General features: G+C 42.0%; 3 protein-coding genes across 6 annotated transcripts; all 3 read left to right on the top strand.

Annotated features, from left to right (window-relative positions):
• Positions 1–1,930: 1,930 nt before the first annotated feature.
• Positions 1,931–2,959, top strand: LOC113027231 (polyadenylate-binding protein 1-B-like). Of its 2 annotated transcripts, none has more exons than XM_026176852.1 (2): positions 1,931–2,780; positions 2,898–2,959. In XM_026176852.1, the coding sequence occupies exon 1, from the start codon at positions 2,018–2,020 to the stop codon at positions 2,774–2,776; it is 759 nt and encodes a 252-aa protein (XP_026032637.1). In that variant the 5' UTR covers positions 1,931–2,017; the 3' UTR covers positions 2,777–2,780; positions 2,898–2,959. The 2 variants fall into 2 exon arrangements, with proteins under 2 accessions (XP_026032637.1, XP_026032638.1); XM_026176853.1 differs by lacking the exon at positions 2,898–2,959 and adding an exon at positions 2,815–2,833.
• Positions 2,960–6,942: 3,983 nt separating this feature from the next.
• On the top strand, positions 6,943–11,888 carry LOC113027211 (uncharacterized). Its single transcript, XM_026176833.1, has 3 exons — positions 6,943–7,209; positions 7,319–7,374; positions 10,480–11,888. Exons 1-3 carry the CDS (start codon positions 7,184–7,186, stop codon positions 11,775–11,777), a joined length of 1,380 nt encoding a protein of 459 aa, XP_026032618.1. The 5' UTR covers positions 6,943–7,183; the 3' UTR covers positions 11,778–11,888.
• Positions 11,889–16,030: 4,142 nt separating this feature from the next.
• On the top strand, positions 16,031–19,223 carry LOC113025070 (uncharacterized). 3 transcript variants are annotated; one of them, XM_026172457.1, is made up of 4 exons: positions 16,031–16,182; positions 16,281–16,336; positions 18,226–19,044; positions 19,162–19,223. In XM_026172457.1, the coding sequence occupies exons 1-3, from the start codon at positions 16,157–16,159 to the stop codon at positions 19,038–19,040; spliced, it is 897 nt and encodes a 298-aa protein (XP_026028242.1). In that variant the 5' UTR covers positions 16,031–16,156; the 3' UTR covers positions 19,041–19,044; positions 19,162–19,223. The 3 variants fall into 3 exon arrangements, with proteins under 3 accessions (XP_026028242.1, XP_026028243.1, XP_026028241.1); XM_026172458.1 differs by lacking the exon at positions 19,162–19,223 and adding an exon at positions 19,079–19,151; XM_026172456.1 differs by having other exon boundaries at positions 16,032–16,182; positions 18,226–19,078.
• The last annotated feature ends 1,436 nt before the right edge of the window (positions 19,224–20,659 follow it).

The following is a 20,659-nucleotide window of genomic DNA, read 5'->3' as shown; positions in this document are numbered from 1 at the left end:
CTATGCTCCTTTATTTATTGTGCATAAATAGTGAATTGTCCTGACACAATATTGCGTTTCGCTTCTGTTATTATGGTACATTGACAAAAACATATACTTTTATTCACAGGATAAAACAGGTTTTTTGTATCACTAATTGCCCAGTACGATTACAGCATACAATATTATTGTCACTGCTACATTTCTGTGATGGGTACCAGAAATTATTTCCACTGCTAATTAATTACCGTTGAGCTCAAAGGTCTTATTAATAAACAGTTAATGAATGTGTATTTATGACGACAGTTTGTGAGACTGGTAAACTTATGATACGTACGATGGTCTTTCATTCTACACGGTGCATTTCAAGGTCCTGCACCCATCCGTCGGTAAACTGTACCTGGGCTTGTTGCAGTGACCGGAAGTTACTAAACTTCATGAGTGTATGCACTCACTCCAAGAACCGTATGATTATAAATATGCATATAAATATGCTAAGATGAGATAGCTGACTTCATCTAACTAGCAAATGTTTTCCAGGCTACGTTGGTGATACAGTTTTTTTTAATGTGTATGATATTTTTGTCATGCGATTTTAAAGCTGGTCCTACAACCGCATCCAAGAATGACATGCAGCTTATCTCAGAACTGTCGGTGAAAATTATTCTTGGAGCTAAGTTTAATTGAGCTGCATTTTAAAGAGGTGCAATTTCACAATTTGTGTATATTTTCTACGTTCACTTTTGTCATGTGTTGAGAAAAACACAGATTTAAAATTACATGGTCTAATATTTACATTTAGCATAACTGCAACATTATTTTTTCGTTGTTTTTTTTTTTAAAGACTCGAAAGGACTTGAAATTCAAAGTTTCAGACTTGTGACTTGACTCGGACTTTTACACCAGTGACTTGAGACTCGACTCTGACTTGCCTGACATTACTTGAGACTTGACTTGAGACTTGAGGATAAAGACTTGAGACTTACTTGAGACTTGCAAAACAATGACTTGGTCCCACCTCTGCTTACTATCCTAAAAGATTAGCCCTAGTTGCTCGTGTTTTACCTCCATGCGTGAGATCAGTATGTGCAGCAGCTTAAGCTGTACAATGTTTCAGGAAATAGTTCATTTCACCTTTTGACACTGTTAGTTCCACACGAGGTACACGAGAGATGCAGTAGCCTTGGTAAAAGTTGTAATATGATCGAGAGCATATCAATAATTCAAGTCTGTGAAAGGAGAGGTTTAAGAGTGTCCTTTTATTATTTACACTGGTGCAAGTTGTGTAGTATGTTATCCAGGCAGTCTTTTCTTTCACTCCCCACTTCAGATGATAAAGCTGTTGGTCACTAAACGTCTCTCAGTGTACTTTTTCAGGACTTTAAAGATATTGGGGTAAAGTTGTGATGCCTCATGTCCAAATCAGCAGGCTTAATTCAGTCAAAGGTATTTAAACAGATTGCAGTAAAACGAATCTACTGATGTGTTAATTGCACTGCCGTCCTTGCTCTGTATTTCTAATGTGACAGCTGCACACTTGGAGCTCCACTGCTTTAACGTGACAGCAGACTTTCATTCAGTGAGGTGGAAACTCTACAGGTTGCATTTACGACGCATTGTAATCAGTCATCGTAAGCTTGGCTGTTTCACTGGTGTTTTATTACCTTTTTACTCCAGTAATCACTTTAAAAGGTCAAGTTCTTCCCTGTTAAATTTGGAAAAGAACAATTGTAACTGTAGATGGTATAAAAATGCATGAATATTATGCTTTGCCTGAGTGGATCAAGCAAATTAAGCGATTTCTTCTCTGATGTTAAAAAGGTATAAGAATGCAAAGGTCTACGACACTGGTTTAAACTCAAGACTGAAGTTGTATCCAAACAATACTGAGAAACTGAAGATGTACATGTGTTTTCAACCTGATAATCTGTATTCTTACCCATGTTCTCTCTCAGCCACAAGTCCTGTGCAGCCTAGAGCGTGGCAGGGTGGAAGAGGGGAACACGATGTGTATGGAAGTCCTCGTCCTTTCCAGTACATGAGGGCTCTGCGGCCGACAGATCCAAAGATCAACCCTAATGTGCGCGATCAGGTCCAAGTCCAATCCCCGAGCTCGTATCAGCCACGCTCTAATATTCCCGCCCACAGACCCATGGAAACGTATCCGCTCCAGCCTCAAGCACACAGAAACCACCTTGTGGCCAAGCCCAGGAGCTTTGACTTGAGCCTGAGGATTCCTTTTGCTCAGTCTCGTGATGGTGCTAATCCTCCTCGGTACGGACCAAGCGGCTTTATTATTGACAACAGTTTTAATAATCCCGGCAGACGCCATGGCCATGACGCTTCCAAGCTGGGCTACCAGTTCAGCTTATCCGTTCCCTTTTCACGAGGTTCTCCACGCCGCCAGGAACATCACGGCGGACATCGACACAGGCCTGAGGAAGATGATTTGGGTCACCAAAGACCGCAGGTTTATGTGCCGCCTCATACAAGGCCGCACCCCAACGAGCAGCAGCAGCATCATCATCATCGTGAGCATCATCATCGTGAGCATCATCATCGTGACGAAGGCCGCCCTGGTCGGGTCTCTGCATTTCCGGAGCCAGATGGACTGGAACGCCCATCAAGGCCGCGCCATCCTCAGAGATATGTCGACCCTTACAGTGGCTACTACATCTCCCACATGAATCCTACGTGGAACGACTACTGGTGGTATTACCATGGACCTCACTGGGGTCATGTAAAGCATCCATCTTCTGACCCTTGGCCAAATTTCCATCGGTCAGCTTCAGACTGACATGGATGGAAGAGACGAGCCAAACTCGCAGGGCTCAGGTGGGTCACTGGTTTTTGGATATTACAACATGGCATTTCTTGATGGTTAAAACCTGTTCCTCATATTTCTTCCTCCTCCACAGCTCTACAGTGCAACAAGGATCTCCTGTATTTATCTAAAATAAAGTGTGAAAGCTCTCCTGCAGTTTCTCTCGTCTTCTGTCAGGTTGAAAGAATAGCTGAACATTTAGATTGAGGTTGATCTTTAGAGCTAATGACATTCATGTGTTTGCAAGCAAGAAGCAACAAGTCTATGCCCGAATATTAAAAGCCACTGACTCTGCAGCTCACTAAATATTTGGGTGATGTACATTTTGAACTGCATCTAGAGATGCAACTGAGCCCAGTATTTCACAATTATCGCAGGCTTGACACAAAATCAAGTGTCCCGTCTTTGAGCCAACTCTAGCCCTCACTTTCACTAGAGCTGCCATTTAAAAGTCCCCGAGAGTGAATCAGACGTTCCATCCTTCAGTAGTTGCTTGCATACAAACTTGAAATGGTTTTGGAACTTTAGTCGAGTGCCTGTCATAAGATTTTAATATTGCTACTCCTTAATCCAGTGCATCATTGTGGAAGAACTGTAAAATGGTTCTACTTCAAGTATTCTGTGCTGGCTGACAGTGGGGCTGATGGTAGGGGGAGTGGCAGAACATCTGTAAAGATGTGTTTGAGGGTTTTGTTAAAAGCTGAACCTCCAAGGTTTGCAAAAGTCAATAGCAATGCACAAAACACAAAGTCCATCATTTTTCAAATAAGTTTCTTTAAAGAGGTTGAAGCACAGCAGTGACGCATCACAGCATAAAGGAAATGTGCAACAGACTAGAAAAATGCAGCAGTGCACTGGCACAATGAACGTCCACTAGGTGACAGGTACGTGCTCTGCAAGAGCAATCGCCTAAAACATGTGTTTGAAGGAACCGGTGAGCAGAAATTGAATTGTATGTTGGTGCTCTGTTTTGCAGAGAGCAGCAGGTTTCTCCAGAATGTGAGATCTACCTGGAACATCAAAAAAAAAAAAAGCAGTGGGGCTCTTATGGCTTGGTGCACTGACGCCAGTAGTCTACAATGGGTTGTTTCAAAGGTTTCCACATCTCAGCCAACAACTGAAACAGTATTTTATTAAGCTGATGACATCTGAACCTCAGTGGTACAAGAGGCTCCTCCCACCAGTGTGTGGGTGTGTCTCAGTGTCAGAGAAGCTTTTAAATGCAGAGAGAAGAGAATGGCAAGACTTTTATACACATTTCCCCTCATGATTGCTCTTGAAGGCCACAGCATCCATAAATATTATTTTTCATCTCTTGCTATAGAGGATTATAGCTGCTATAAAGCAAACAAATTAACAATGAACTTAGGAAAAACTTCCATTCACTACTGTTCACTTCTTTCATGTTGGTTTTGGACTGTAGATCAATAAAGTTGTTTAGCTTGACTGTTTTGTTCTAACTGCAGCCACGATCTAATGTTGCCACCAAATGGCCAAAGGAGACTGTTCTACTCCAGCCTCCACCACAGAAGAAATATCAATCCCCAAAGCCCAAAAGCTATGAATTTGGTCTGAGAATTCCTTATTTTGATCTTTTGGTCAGAAATGAAGAGGGGGATTTGTCCAGTGAAGGACGTGATGGTGGAAATGATAAGATAAGATAAGATAACCTTTATTAGTCCCACACGTGGGAAATTTGTTTTGTCACAGCAGGAAGTGGACAGTGCAAAAGTTATGAGGCAAAAATTAGAATACAATAAGAATAAATACAGTACACAGCTGTACAGAATAGAATAAAATACTATATACAGTAGAATAAAATAAAATAAATATACAATAAGATAAAAATAGAATACAAATACAAATACTATATACAACTGAGTAAAAATACAACGATGCCAGAAAGGATTATTGCACTTAGTATTATTGCATATGTATGGATGTGTGTGCTTGATCAGTTAAAGTCTTTATTATGGAGTCTGACAGCAGTGGGGAGGAAAGACCTGTGAAATCTCTTCGTCCCACACCGTGGGTGCCGCAGTCTCCCACTGAAGGAGCTGCTCAGTGCTGTCACAGTCTGCTGCATGGGGTGGGAGATGTTGTCCAACAGGGATGACAGCTTAGCCGCCGTTCTCCTGTCACTCACCACCTCCACTGGGTCCAGAGGGCATCCTAGAACAGAGCTGGCCCTTCGGATCACCCTGTTCAGTCTCTTCCTGTCCCCAGCAGAGATGCTGCCGCCCCAGCAGACCACACCATAAAAGATAGCAGAAGCCACCACAGAGTCATAGAAGGTCTTCAGGAGTGGGCCCTCCACCCCAAACGACCTGAGTCTCCGCAGCAGGTACAGCCTGCTCTGCCCTTTCCTGTAGAGGGCGTCTGAGTTATGAGTCCAGTCCAGTCTGTTGTTCAGATGAACACCAAGGTACCTGTAGCTGTCCACAGCCTCAATGTCCATACCCTGGATGTTCAGTGGTTGCAGTGGAGAATGCTTGTGCCTGCGGAAGTCTACCACCAGCTCCTTGGTTTTACTGGCGTTGATCTGGAGGTAGTTCAGCTGGCACCAGTCCACAAAGTCTTGAGTCAGTCCTCTGTACTCCTTGTCGTCTCCATCAGTGATGAGGCCGACTATTGCAGAGTCATCAGAGAACTTCTGCAGGAAGCACTGGGTGGAATTGTGGGAGAAGTCTGCAGTGTAGATGGTGAAGAGGAACGGAGCCAGAACCGTTCCCTGTGGGGCCCCCGTACTGCAGACGACCCTGTCCGACACACAGCCCTGAGTCCTCACATACTGTGGTCGGTCGGTGAGGTAGTCCAGGATCCAGGTAGTGAGGTGATGGTCCACTCCAGAGTTCACCAGCTTGTCCTTCAGAACCGAGGGAAGAATGGTGTTGAAGGCACTGGAGAAATGCTCCTGCTGTCCCCAAACCAGGTCAAACCGACTTATCTGTTCCCTCTTCATCAGTACAGATATGATTGGATCAAGGCAACTCTTCTTGAACTAGTGCCTCCGAAACACAGGAGCAGACTCATGAGCCAGGTCATGTAAAACCACAAAGTCCCACTCTGCATGAAACAGAAGGCCTTTCTTCAACTGTGAAACCACACTGCAATAGACTTTTGAGCCAAGTAGAAAATGAGTTAAAGAAGGAAAATGAAAGAAAAATAAGATGTTCTTTGTGTACAGGCTGTGATCAGCTGATCTGGGCTACTGCTGCTCTGAGGTTTACTGCTCTTTGTGGATTTACACAACCGAATTTAACAAGATGTCAGCAGGTGTTTTATGAGTTGTACTATTCCATCCTCTACACTGACAGTTTGTTTTTCCGCACGTTTCACAGTATGAAGAAACACGATGTCACATGTACAGATCGGTATCTCATTGAAAACCACGAGGCTTTACATTTGCAGTTGATCAAATCCCACTGAGCAGAGGTTAATGATAACATCTCTTCTTCCTCTCCTGTCCTGTCTTTCTTATCTTTCTCCATCTGTGAGTGAAGTTAGCTCTCTTTCTTTTGTCTCCCTGTGAAATACAACAGCTGGGCCTTCAGCTGCAGCACGCTGTGTCACAGTCTCACTGTGTTTGCTGATGTTTGTTGAGCTGACAGAAACGCTGCATTTGAAATTACCTGACACTGAAAAACTTTTACTCCCTTTATTTGTGTTTTCTTACTTCAGCGTGAAGCATGACTAGCAGTTTTTATATGTAAATGTCATAAAGATAATCACATTATTTAAAGGTTTATGAGAAACCAACCCTTCAGGTTTCTCAACCACGTGAGTGAGCAGTGAATCAGCCAGATCCAACCCTCACTGATCACGTTCAGTTTCCAAACACCAAGAGCTGGTCGTGAGAAATACTGAACTTAAGGGTTCAAGACGGGTTGGGGGACATCACAGAGGCTACATTTATCTTCAATATGGGATCATCGTTTTTTACTGTGGCTCCTGATGTCAATACAAGGCCTTTAAAAAAATGTGTGCAAGGTGTATAAAATTATAAAAGAAAGAAAACCCCACTATAATACAGCTCTGCACTTAGACAATCAGGTCAGAAGTTGAAATCAAATGTGTTCTTGTTGTCCACATCCCCTCTGGGGCATAGATTCAATCATTCTAACGTCTCAGCCGGGCCAATCACATCAAGTGTTTGCACCTGTGTGAGGCAGAGTTTGCTTCAGCCCAACTTTTCATTAGGAAGATGGAAAAGACACACACAGACAGCCGCGTGGCTTGGATGCTCGACTTTGAGTCTCGTGGGTGTTTGGTTGGAGGAGCTGGAAGTTGGGCTTTCTGGATCCACGGCTGACAGGGCAGCTGTGCTGCACAGTCCAGCTCAGCGCTCGCAGCTGTGAGGACACAGCGACTGCAGCAGTCATGGCTGCTGGCTTCCTAATTGCAAGGTAACACATTAAATATGAAACCAAATGGGTTTTATTAGGTCCATTTTATTTACTTGAGTCTATGTTTGTCTGGGTCTACCTTGACTGTGTATTTGTAACTGTTTAACAGATTATTGCTGGTCTGTTTGTTGAGTGAGGTGAACTACTCCTCAGCTTTTCCAAGAGGTAAGCCTGACTCACCTCCTGCTGTTTGGAAATGGGGCTAAAACTCTTCTTGTAAACAAGAGAATGGGCCTTTGTTAAAATACCTGTATTACTATAACTGAAGAGTCCTGCAAATTAAACCCTGTTAAGCTTTGATTCGTTAGCAACAATTTACCAGCTCCCCTAATTAAAGTGAGACCAAACACTAGGCCTACGATCTGATACACAGCATTGACAATTCAGGGTGGTGTTTTAGGGAAACTGCACTGCTTCATTCACGTTGGCTTCATCTGCAGACTTACAGGCACAAGATGGCTCTAAAATTCTAGAATATTCTAGCAGCTCTCAACCAAACCGCGGTTATTAAAGTGTGCTTTAATATGTATAGTGATGTAAGAAATCTCCATAAGAAATCTGACCTATGTCCTGTTTCTTTTTTTTTTTTCCAACCCTGCACAAATCAACAAAGAGCCATAACAATTTGCAAATGCAGGGGAATGTCTATAAAGGGGTCTCGAGGTGGCACTCTTCTTCAGTCCTGAAATGTAATTTTTACAATCTGAGTCTAATAAGAAATATATGCTATTAACTTTTCAAATGTATGTGGTCTTAAAACAGGACAGTGTTCAGGGTATGTTTGCAGCATTCTCACGCTATGGAGTTCTTGTGTACTGGATCTAGATGCTGTCTCCACACTATATGAAATGCAGTTGGTATAAAATGAGTTGTCCTGTGCTTCATCTTATGCTGCTTAAATTGTTTCACAGGGAACTAGACGAGCCTTCTTTAAGCCAACTGTCAGGCCGGTTTATTCGTCACCACGCTCCTTTGTTGTCATTTGCAAAACACCGTAACAACACTTGGGTGCAGTCGGGAACTGTTTCTGTGCTGCTAATCATGAATTATGAAGTCCATTAATTCAAATTAGATTGTTGAGATTCTAGAGACGTGTTGAAAATAGATTTTTAATGTCTAAATTTTACTACTTCTTTCTAACCTTTATTTAACCAGGAAGATCCCATTGAGATTAAAAACCTTTTCCATGGATGGGCAGCAGCAAGTTACAAGTCACAGTTACAGAAATTACTGTTAAACACAGACGGCAACAACACAAATGCAAAATTAAATGAAAAGAATAAAATTAGAAAAAAAATTTTAAAAATCAAAGGAAAATACAAAAATTCAGTTAAAATGACAATCTAATTGAAGCAATTGCATGTTATGGACTTGGCCTCAGGGATTCTTAGTTAGCACTTAAGTGCTTTATGAAATAATTCAGTGTTTTTCCAGTCGTTCTGCAGTTTGTTCCAAGCCAAGGGTGTTAAATGTCTGTTATATAAAACTGTATAAATGAGAGTTCCTCCGACTTGCCGAAGCAGGCCATCCTACCCGAGAGTATAACTCAGTGTTGAGTCTGAGATTTACGGTTAGTGATGAACCTCAGTGAAGTATGCTTCACTATCAACCATTCGAAGACATTGAGCAGAAGCATTCATGTATAGGATATCTCCATAACCCAGCACAGGCAAAAATGTTGCATTTAAAAGCAGATTCTTTATATTGTAAGCAAAACAACTTATTTTGAAAATAAAATCTGTTTTAACTTCAGATTTTTCACGAGATTCTCTACATGTGGTTTGAAGGTGAGCGCTGTGGCACTCCGTTGTGCACTGTAACAAATTCAGACCATCAGATTTAATGCACTGAGACATATCACTGAGACAGTTTGAGAACCATGCCACTGCTCTGAGTCCTGACTGGAGGAGTCTAAGTTTTAAAATACAATGATCAACAGTGTCTAATATGTTTGACAAATTAATAGAAAGGGACGCACAGTGTTGTTTCTTATCAAGTGCAACAGTAATATTATTTGCCACTTTCACTGCAGCTGTGATGGTACTGTGATTTATTTATTTTCTTCCTCTAAAGCCTGATTGATCAGATAAAACAGCATTGGTGTGTAGAAACTAACTGCTCGCACACACGAGCTTCAAGAACTGTGGCACAGGACAGATTAGATATTGGTCTATAATTAGTAAAAACTGCTGGGTCGCCCACTTTTAGTAGAGGGATAACAAAAGTTGATTTTCATACTGAGGGAATTTGATTCAATTCAACTTTATTCATATAGGAAAGAAAAACTCCCTTTTAACAGGAAGAAACTTAATTTATCCCAAATTGTGATCATATCCATCCTGGTTATCAAACTGCACACATTAAGATGAATAATCTTCAGCCGAGGTGAGGATTTAAATTCAGATGGTGTTTGACTGCATTGCAGCTCAGGGCCTGGTCTAGGTTGAACATCACCAGATAAGAGCAGTATTAAGACAATCAGAAGTCTCTGCTTTGAGACTTTGAGTTTGACTTGTGAAATGTTGAAACTAAGCAGAATTTTTCTTAACTTTGTAATCATACAAAACAAAAAGGTTTTGAAGATGAGGTAAATCTTTGTGTAGATCAAATGAAAAATCCGTGTCCTATTCCAAATACATTGGAGATCGTACAGGATGTACAGCAGCAGTGATGATATAGATCTGGGATCATGTTAAATGTGCTTGACTTAGAAAAATTCAGTGTCCCAAAGTCCCCCACAGCCAATAAGCAAAGTTATTTTAAAAAGTAATTATCCAAAACACACGACTATTGTTGATACTGAATTAAATGTATCATCAGGCTGCAAAGACCTAGGATGGCAGGTAAGGCTCCAGCCAGAAGCTCATGTCCTGGTGGCTTGCTAGCAGATGGCTTCTGGCATCTGCTTGGCTTCTGCTTGCTAGCAGATGGCTTAGTGTGCTGTCGATAGGTCCAGCCAGCAGCACAGGCCCCGGTGTGGTGCAGACGGTTTCTGGTAGTAGCAGAGGCTCCCAAAATGGGCCACTTTCCAAGAACTAACAGAATAGTTTAAAATACCCTTAAAATACCTTGTTGGAAAAACACTAGAATCCATTTAAAATAGTAAAAACAGAAAAATACCCAACAAATTCAAAGCAGACATTCAACAAGGAGACATGCTGCTGCCATCTTGGTCAGCCATCTTGGTCAGTGGTCTTGCCATGTAATCTTGCAGAAATTACAAATTACAATGTAATATTTACATTAACCTTCACCTGTTTTCTTTCATAGCCAGAAGTTTTGTGCAACCGAGAGTGTGGCAAAGTGAAGGAGAGGAAGAAGCCTACAACTATGAGAACTGTCATCCTTTCTACTACATCAGTGCCCAGGACAAAACATTGGAAAAGCAGGGACGTTTAATGATGGCCCCTTTCCATATCTGTAAACAAAACCATCCCATAGTGTACCAAAAAGCCTCAAACCTCAAGCCTGCAAACCCCTTGCAGCCACGATCTAATGTTGCCACCAAATGGCCAAAGGAGACTGTTCTACCCCAGCCTCCACCACAGAAGAAATATCTGTCACCCAAACCCAAAAGCTACGAATTTAGTCTGAGCATTCCATATTTTGATCTTTCGGTCAGACATGAAGGGGGAGATTTGGCCAGTGAAGGACATGATGGTGGAAATGATACCGCTCCTGTCTCTAAACCAGGCTTTCAAATCGACTTATCTGTTGCCTCTTCATCTGTCTCTCAATATCCCAATATCCCAATGACCAGCTATGTTGACAGTTCAGTAAATCAAGAAAATCCAGAGAACACAGAGTTTGTCAATTACGGTAACATAAAGCAGGAAATGCCACAATCAAGGCAACCTTTCTTAAACTCTGCTGGTAGTAGTTACTCAGAAACACAGGAACCGGCTTATAAACCATATTCCATCGAAACACAATCAAGTTCAACTCTTACTGGATCAGAAAGACCTTTTCTACATTTTCAAACACAGGAGCAGACTTATGAGCCAGTTCATGTTAAACCACAAAGCTCCACTCTGCATGAAACAGAAAGGCCTTTCTTCAACTTTGAAACAACACCACAACAGACTTTTGAGCCAAGTCGTGTTAAGCCCCAGTCAAATTCACCAATAACTGGATCAGAATGGCCTTTCTTTAACTCTGCAGCAACACAGCAACAGACACATGAACCAGGTTATCTTAGACCTCAATCAATTTCAACCCTTGGTGGATCAGAATGGCCTGCCTTGAACTTGGCACCTCCCCGGCAACAATCCTTTGAGGCAGGTCATCTTAAGCCTCAAGCAAGTTCAGCAATAGCTGGATCAGAATGGCCTGTCTTCGATTTAGCACCACCCCGGCAACAAACCTTCGAGGCAGCTGGTCTAAAGCCTCAATCAAGCTCAACCCTTGCTGGATCAGAATGGCCTGCCTTAAACTTGGCACCACCTCGGCAACGAACCTTTGAGCCAGGTCGTGTTAAGCCACAGTCCAGTTCAGCAATAGCTGGATCAGAATGGCCTACCTTAAATATGGCACCAACTCTGCAACAGGCTTCTTTACACAGGAACTAACTCAGTGTCAACTCTGTTCAATCTGTGCACAAAGGTTATTTTACTTTTGGAGCGCATTTCTGCCAAGACTGTAACTCACCATGCAAATAAATACACAATTTCCTTCTTGCATCTGATGTCATTTATATTTTTATACTTTTACTCATACATCTCGAGTCCCTTTAGGGCAAAAATAACTTGGTATTCACTTATATTTTCTAAAATGTCCAATAATAGTTTTAGAAATCTTTAACATTTTATCGCACTTCTGTATATTGCCTTCTACAAAGATATTTGACCACAAGCAGGCTGCTTTGCCGGGAATGTTGTCACCTCTGTAGTAAGAAATGCAGTGTTTGATCTTACATCAGGGCCTGCTGTTTCTGTGTTTAAATAGTGATTCTATATTGGTGTTGGGTGTGGATGCCAGAGTGAGTAGTCTTGCCTTATTACAGCTAGAATGGGTCCAACTCCCTCACTTTTATAACTGGTAAGATAAGAATAGAAGGATGACAGGATAAAGACATGCTGTGGAAGAGAGACAGAGATTAATGACAAGTATGATTCAAGGAGGTGTATTAACACATAGTGAGTGAAGAACTATCAACCAATGCATCATGGGAATCCCCCAGCAGTCTACATCTATTGCAGCATAACTGAGGATTCAGGGTCACCTGGTCCAGCCCTAACTATATGCTTTAGCAAAAAGGAAAGTTTGAAGCCTAATCTTGAAAGTAGAGATGGTGTCTGTCTCCTGAATCCAAACTGGAAGCTGGTTCCACAGAAGAGGGGCCTGAAAACTGAAGGCTCTGCCTCCCATTCTACTTTTAAATACTCTAGGAACAACAAGTAGGCCTGCAGTGTGAGAGCGAAGTGCTCTAGTAGGGTGATATGGTACTACAAGGTCATTAAGATAAGATGGGGCCTGATTATTTATTTAAGCCAATGAAGGGAAGCCAACAAAAGAGAAATCTGCTCTCTCTTTCTAGTCCCTGTCAGGACTCTTGCTGCAGCATTTTGGATCAGCTGAAGGCTTTTCAGGGAGTTTTTAGGACTTCATAATAATAATGAATTACAGTCGTCCAGTGTAGAAATAATAAATGCATGAACTAGTTTTTCAGCGTCACTCTGAGACAGGATATTTCTAAAATGACACCAAGGTTCCTCAGTGTTACTGGAGGCCAAGGTAATGCCATCCAGAGTAAGAATCTGGTTAGATACCATATTTCTAAGATTTTCAGGGCAGAGTACAATAACCTCAGTTTGATCTGAATTAAGAAGCAAAAAATTAGCAGCCATCCAGGTCTTTATGTCTTTAACACATTCCTGCAGTTTAACTCATTGGTGTGTGTTATCTGGCTTCATGGACAGATAGAGCTGGGTGTCATCTGCATAGCAGTGTAAATGTATGCTATGTCTTCTAATGATGCTGCCTAAGGGAAGCATGTATAGTGTAAACAGAATTGGTCCTAGCACTGAACCCTGTGGAACTCCATAATTGACCTCAGTGTGTGAAGAGGACTCTCCATTTACATGCACAAACTGGAGTCTATTAGATAGATATGATACAAACCACTGCAGTGCAGTACCTGTAATACCTACAGCATGTTCTAATCGCTCTAATAGGATATTATGGTCGACAGTATCGAACGCTGCACTGAGGTCTAGCAGGACAAGCACAGAGATGAGTCCACTGTCAGAGGCCATAAGAAGATAATTTGTAACCTTCACTAAAGCTGTTTCTGTGCTGTGATGAGCTCTGAAACCTGACTGAAACTCTTCAAATAAACCATTCCTCTGCAGATGATCTGTTAGCCGTTTGACAACTACTCTTTCAAGGATGTTTGATATGAAAGGAAAGTTGTAGATTGGCCTATAATTAGCTAACTCAGAAATATCAATTGGAGAAAAAGACTCTAAATGTTGCATCTGTGGGATGATTATGGGTAATTTTTTCTCTAATTGTTAAAATTTTATTTGTGAAGATGTTAATGAAGTCATTACTTGTTAACGTTAAAGGGATAGTTGGCTCAACAAACACATTACTGTAATCCGATTACTTTTTTCAACTAACGAGTAAAGTAAGGGATTACTATTGCAAAAACGGTAATTAGATTACAGTTACTTTCCCGTAGGAATGCTGCGTTACTAAAACTGTGAGTTTTTTGCGAGAATGTCTCATGACAGTGACGTAAGCGAATGTGACATTCGTGACAACAGCTGTGTGCATTTAAAGCGTGGAAGTACTGACCTTACTTTGAGTTTGGTTCCATAAAAAGTGACAAAAACATTAGCGTTCGTTCCGGCGTGGGAAGAAAACTTCTTTCTACAGCGAAAAAAACCCTAAACTTACGAGCAAGCACCAAGTGCGCAACGACGTAATGGGAAATTCACAGAGAAACTCGCGGATTCTTCAACTGACCGCTGCGGCACACCTGCACCAGGGCAAATCTCTGCCTGCCCCACTCCTAGAGCAACAGGACCGCTAGTCTTTGATTTTATATATTTTCTGCTGTGTTTCACTTGCATCTATTTGTGTGTAAACACAAAAAAATATTTTATTTTATGTGCTGGAATGTGCAGAAAATAGGTTTAAATGTTAAACAAATTTCTTCCAGTCAGAGAATGTAGCATATAATTTCATTTTTGCTTGATGCATAAAGTTAAAAGATTAAAATTGATAAAACAAGTTTTAAAAACAGACTTTTCCATTTGTTTACATTTTGTATGATGGATTATGCAGAAAAAGTAGAATTGGGCTGAAAATTCTCTTGCTTTATCACCCATTCAGGTTGTAATTCGTGTTTTTAAAAAGTAACTAAGTAACTAAGTAATTAATTACTTTTGAAAATAAGTAATCCGTAAAGTAACTGGATTACTTTTGGGGGGAAGTAATCAGTAATTAGTTACTGATTACTTTTTTCAAGAAAGTTGACCAACACTGCTCAAAAGAGCTCTGACTTTTTGTCAGCCTGGCTACAGTGCTGAAGAGAAACCTGGGGTTGTTCTTATTTTCTTCAATCAGTGATGAATAGTAAGATGTTCTGGCTTTACAGACGGCTTTCTCATAAAGCAACAAACAGTTTCTCCAGGCTAAATGATGATCTTCTAAATTTGTGACGCGCCATTTCCTCTCCAACTTACAAGTTATCTGCTTTAGGCTACACAGAAACTACACAGAAAACTCTGTGTAAGGCCCAGGTGGACGATAGATGATAACAAGTCAGACTGGTTTCTGAGTTTTACAGCTGGGGTGGACGAGGCTAAGCATCAGGCTTTCAAATGAATTAAAAGTCTGTCTGGGTCTTTGGTTGATTAATAAGCTGGTGTGGAAAATTGCTGCCACACCTCCCCCTCAGCCTGTGCTTCGAGGTTTCTGGTAGTTAGAATGACTCGGGGGTGTTGATTCATTTAAACTAACATAATCATCCCGCTGCAACCAGGTTTCTGTCAGGCAGAGTAAATCGATTTGTTGATCAATTATTAACTCATGTACTAACAGGCACTTGGAGGAGAGAGACCTAATGTTTAATAATCCACATTTCACTGTTTTACTCTTTGGTGCAGTTGAGGATACTGTATTGTTCTTTCTTTGTGATTTTTTTATGTTTATGTCACAACATCAAGCAGCACTGAGTGGACGAGAGCATCAGGAGGTCGACCCTGTGACCCGGTGCAGAGGGAACGCTCGGCGTTTGTAATGCTGACCAAACAAAACCATGTGGGAGATTCAGTGTCAATGATTCGTACCATCTGAACTCGTGGGGTAACATTTTTGAAAATGCTATAAATACAAAGAAATATAATATAAATACTCTTTCTGCCACGATGCCACGTCTCTGTTTGAAATTGGATTTTTAATCTTAATTAGATGTTTTTACCTGGATAAATAAAGGTACTGTACTGGGATAAGAAATAATAAAGTCCATAGCGTGAAGGCTCTTCTTCTTTGAAGCCTAATGGCAGCTGGTAAACCAACTTAAAGCCACATTACTGCCACCTACTGGAGCGTGGGTGGGAAAATAGCAGGAAAAAATAACTACGTTGTCTCCTTCAATCCTGTAACGGGAAGATATTCAAATGAAAGATTTTGTAATTCTGTGTTGCTGTCCTAAACAAATTCCTCAGGTTGCTAAATATAGCCACTAATTTCTTCTCTCTCCCTCACACGTGTATGGGGGAGGGAAGTTGACCTGTTGGGTACCTCAGTTCAACTTCTCATTAAAACAGGATAATTGGAAACACCTGCAGTAGGAAGGACCTATAAAGACAGCAGCATGTCCTGAACACTTGACTCAGAAGCACACTGGTGTTTGGCTGGAGTAGCTGACAGGGCACCACTGCGTGCACAGTCTGGTTGGAGGGTTTGTGAGGACACAGCGAGTGCAGCTGCAGCAGTCATGGCTGCTCGGTTCCTCATTGCAAGGTACCACGTTTAAATGTGCTTTCATGATCTACACTTCCTGTACTCAAATGTGGACCTTTGTCTGGTTTTATCTTTACTGTATTTGTGCTGTTTGACAGGTTTTTACTGCTTTATGTTTTGAGTGATGTGGACTACTCCTCAGCTTTTCCAGGAGGTGAGCCTTACTTGCATCTTGTTGTTATGAATTTTGTCCAAAGCCTGTAGCAAATAACATTTTCAGCCTGTGCTGAAACAACCTGCTCCACAGTTAAAAAACTATAACAACTTACTGCCTTACCTGAAGAGTCCAGCAAAGTCATGCCTGCACGCAGAACCTGGAGCATCTCTTTAGAAAACACTTAATCATTCCTTTAGATTCAAGATTATTGGGGAAAGTATGAAGGCCTTCAGTGGGTACTAAACAGGAGACAAAACAACCTTGGAAACAGCTAATATTCTAGCGCACATAATTAATACATTAGAAGTCTTTGAAAGCTGACTGTTAATGCCACTAAATGGGTCTGCAGTCTACCTTTGTAAGGACAACGCAGCCAATGGGCTAAAGTTCTGTCATGTCCAAATCAGCAGGTTAAATTTGGTTTGCTTTGGAAGCAGAGAATTGAAGTGGATAAAATGTATCAGACACTGAGAAATGTCACCAGAAGACTCTAAAGAATTGAATGTTTCTGATGCTAGAGCAACGTTAAACTGGAAATGCTGATTAGATCCAGTGGTGGGACAAAGTATTCCAGACCAAACCAAAAAGCCAGGTTTTCTTCATCTAAACTGGCTTGACAACATCTAAAACGCCAGTTGAAGGTGACTCGTGTTAAGGTTCTTGGTGTTTTGTATGCAGCACATTTCCAACAAAGTGCTTTACAGACTAAAGTGTAAAATGCACAACAATAATAAAATAATTTTTTAGAATAATAAAATAAAAATATAAAATGATACAATAAGATAAACATCTGCAGCAACAGTGACCAAAGCTGTAAAAATTGATGTTTGGGTCAACATGTGCTGGAAGTGAGGCCATTAAAGCTGTGTCTTTTAGAAACGTAAGATGTTCCAGTGTTTGTGCAGATCCAGTATTTGGAGGCAGGGGTGTCCAACTCCAGGCCTCGATGGCCAGTGTCCTGCAGGTTTTAGATTTCACCCTGGGTCAACACATCTGAATCAAGTGATTAGTTCATTACCAGGCCTCTGGAGAACTTCAAGGCATGCTGAGGAGGTAATTTAACCGTTTGAATCAGCTGTGTTGGATCAAGAACACATCTAAAAGAAGGTAAGGAGGGGTTTGGTCGTTTTCATGATGTAAAAAACACAACTTGGATCCTGTAAGGAAGCCAGTGTAGGGAGGCTAGCACTGGGGTTATGCTCCATCAGTTTGATACCTGTCAGCAGACAAACGGCTGCATGTTGGCCCACCTGAAAATGGTAAATTGAGGACTGGTCCAAACCAAAAAGTGGAGAGCCTCGCACTAGTCCAAACTGCAACTGAATGAAAAGATGGTAACAAACAGCTAAATGCTCTTCATGGCACTGAAAACTAACCCTTTGTAAAGTTTTAAACACAGGGAAATATCTGTTTATGTAAATACTTTCGGGAAGAAACTGAAATGACTGATTCTAGAATAAAATTTCACTTGCTTGGCCCACGTCGTCATTTTAGGGTTGACAGTGTTTTAGTAGGTAAAGGTGAATGGCTTGGCCAGTTGAGCTGCGGTTTGGGGAAGGCCTCAAAGGGTACTGGCAGCGGCTCCCAGGCCTGGCAGATCCCCTGTGTACTAAATAGATGTGAAGAAGATAAAGAATTTAAAAAAGGGGAGGCAGGGTCTGTGCAAAAAGGTTTCTTTAGCTGCAATCATCTGCGTTTCTTGCCGCCTTACAGATTAGGAAACAAATTTTGGTCCACTCAGAGAAGACCTCTGTCAAATTTAAGTCACTTTCCTCCTGTTAAGATAAATGTGCATCAGTATACTGAAAAACTGTAGATGTGGTGTTTTTTTTTGTTTTTTTTTATAGCTTGGTTTAATCTGTATTCTTACCCATGTTCTCTCTCAGCCACAAGTCCTGTGCAGCCTAGAGCGTGGCAGGGTGGAAGAGGGGAACACGATGTGTATGGAAGTCCTCGTCCTTTCCAGTACATGAGGGCTCTGCGGCCGACAGATCCAAAGATCAACCCTAATGTGCACGATCAGGTCCAAGTCCAATCCCCGAGATTGTATCAGCCACGCTCCAATATTCCCGCCCACAGACCCATGGAAACGTATCCGCTCCAGCCTCAAGCACACAGAAACCACCTTGTGGCCAAGCCCAGGAGCTTTGACTTGAGCCTGAGGATTCCTTTTGCTCAGTCTCGTGATGGTGCTAATCCTCCTCGGTACAGACCAAGCGGCTTTATTATTGACAACAGTTTTAATAATCCCGGCAGACGCCATGGCCATGACGCTTCCAAGCTGGGCTACCAGTTCAGCTTATCCGTTCCCTTTTCACGAGGTTCTCCACGCCGCCAGGAGCATCACGGCGGACATCAACACAGGCCTGAGGAAGATGATTTGGGTCACCAAAGACCGCAAGTTTATGTGCCGGCCCATACAAGGCCGCACCCCAACGAGCATCATCATCGTGAATATCATCATCGTGATGAAGGCCGCCCTGGTCGGGACTCTGCATTTCCAGAGCCAGATGGACTGGAACGCCCATCAAGGCCGCGCCATCCTCAGAGATATGTCGACCCTTACAGTGGCTACTACAACTACCACATGAATCCTACGTGGAACGACTACTGGTGGTATTACCATGGACCTCACTGGGGTCATGTAAAGCATCCATCTTCTGACCCTTGGCCAAATTTCCATCGGTCAGCTTCAGACTGACATGGATGGAAGAGACGAGCCAAACTCGCAGGGTTCAGGTGGGTCACTGGTTTTTGGCTATTACAACATGGCATTTCTTGATGGTTAAAACCTGTTCCTCATATTTCTTCCTCCTTCACAGCTCTACAGTGCAACAAGGATCTCCTGTATTTATCTAAAATAAAGTGTGAAAGCTCTCCTGCAGTTTCTCTCGTCTTCTGTCAGGTTGAAAGAATAGCTGAACACTTGGGTTGAGGTTGATCTTTAGAGCTAATGACATTCATGTGTTTGCAAGCAACAAGTCTATGCCCGAATGTTAAAAGCCACTGACTCTGCAGCTCATTAAATATTTGGGTGATGTACATTTTGAACTGCATCTAGAGATGTAACTGAGCCCAGTATTTCACAATTATCACAGGCACTCCAATTTATGTAGAAACTCCATTCGGCCATCGAATGACACTTCAGTCGAATTCCTGCTCTGAGGAGTCTCAAGCTGGGATCGCTGCCTGCCAAGACACGAGATTAGCCACCCAAACTGTCAGTTTTGGCAGACTATTGAATAGTTTCTCACATCTTAAACTTGTTCTCCAGGACAGTTCTTGGCTGCAGAGGATGACTTGAATGGTTAACGTTTTCTCCCTGGTGAATAATGACAAAGATTTAGGTAAGATGATTCTTCTAAGGGTTAAATGAGACCTGTCCCCTCCTGAGCCTTTATCAAATGCAGTGGAGCACTGAGGTTTGGCAGTTGCTGAAAGAAGACATTCTGCTGCACCCAGTCCAGATTGGCTGGCCTTGGCTAAATCCCTTTAAGCAAAATATGTAATTCTCAGATTATAGTATTCACCAACATGTTGCCTCTAGACGAGCCCCTAAAATTGAGGCTGTTAAGTTTGAGTGTGCCTGATCTAAAATGGCCTGTATTTATATAGCGATTTACTAGTCCCTAAGGACCCCAAAGCGCTTTACATATCCAGTCATCCACCCATTCACACACACACTGGTAATGGCAGCTACATTGTAGCCACTGACAGAGGCAAGGATGCCGGACACTGGCGCCACCGGGCCCTCTGACCACCACCAGTAGGCAATGGGTGAAGTGTCTTGCCCAAGGACAAAATGACAGAGACTGTCCAAGCCGGGGCTCGAACCGGCAACCTTCCAATTACAAGGCGAACTCCCAACTCTTGAGCCACGATCGCCCTAATGATCTAAAACTTAATTCTGCAGGCTCTCAAGCTTTTAACGCCTGCCACACCACTACTAGCATATCATTCAAGAACCTTGCGTTTTCCTCCAAATCATACTTGAAAATTAAAGTGACTGGATGTAGCGCAAAACTGTAAGTGGTAGTCTGCTCAGGTACCAGTTTCAGCCCTGTTAGAGGCAATGGACAAAATGCTGATTGGCCTAGAACTGGCAAGAGCTTGAGCAGCCCCACACTTGTGTACGGGTAAAAATGGAGGTTTTCGTTTAAAAAAAAAAAAAAAAAAAATATTTCTGTCCACATGTAAACGCTAAAAATGAAATGTTGGCAAATCAGAAGCCTGGGATGGAAAGACTAAAGTACTTCCAAAAAGGTTTTGTTTTCTTGGAAAGGCAGACAAATTTGTTACTTTTCAAATGCCTTCAGCATT

The sequence above is a fragment of the Astatotilapia calliptera genome, chromosome 7, assembly GCF_900246225.1.
Source record: "Astatotilapia calliptera chromosome 7, fAstCal1.2, whole genome shotgun sequence".
Classification (NCBI taxonomy): domain Eukaryota; kingdom Metazoa; phylum Chordata; class Actinopteri; order Cichliformes; family Cichlidae; genus Astatotilapia; species Astatotilapia calliptera.
This window is presented reverse-complemented; position numbering and strand designations above follow the sequence as displayed.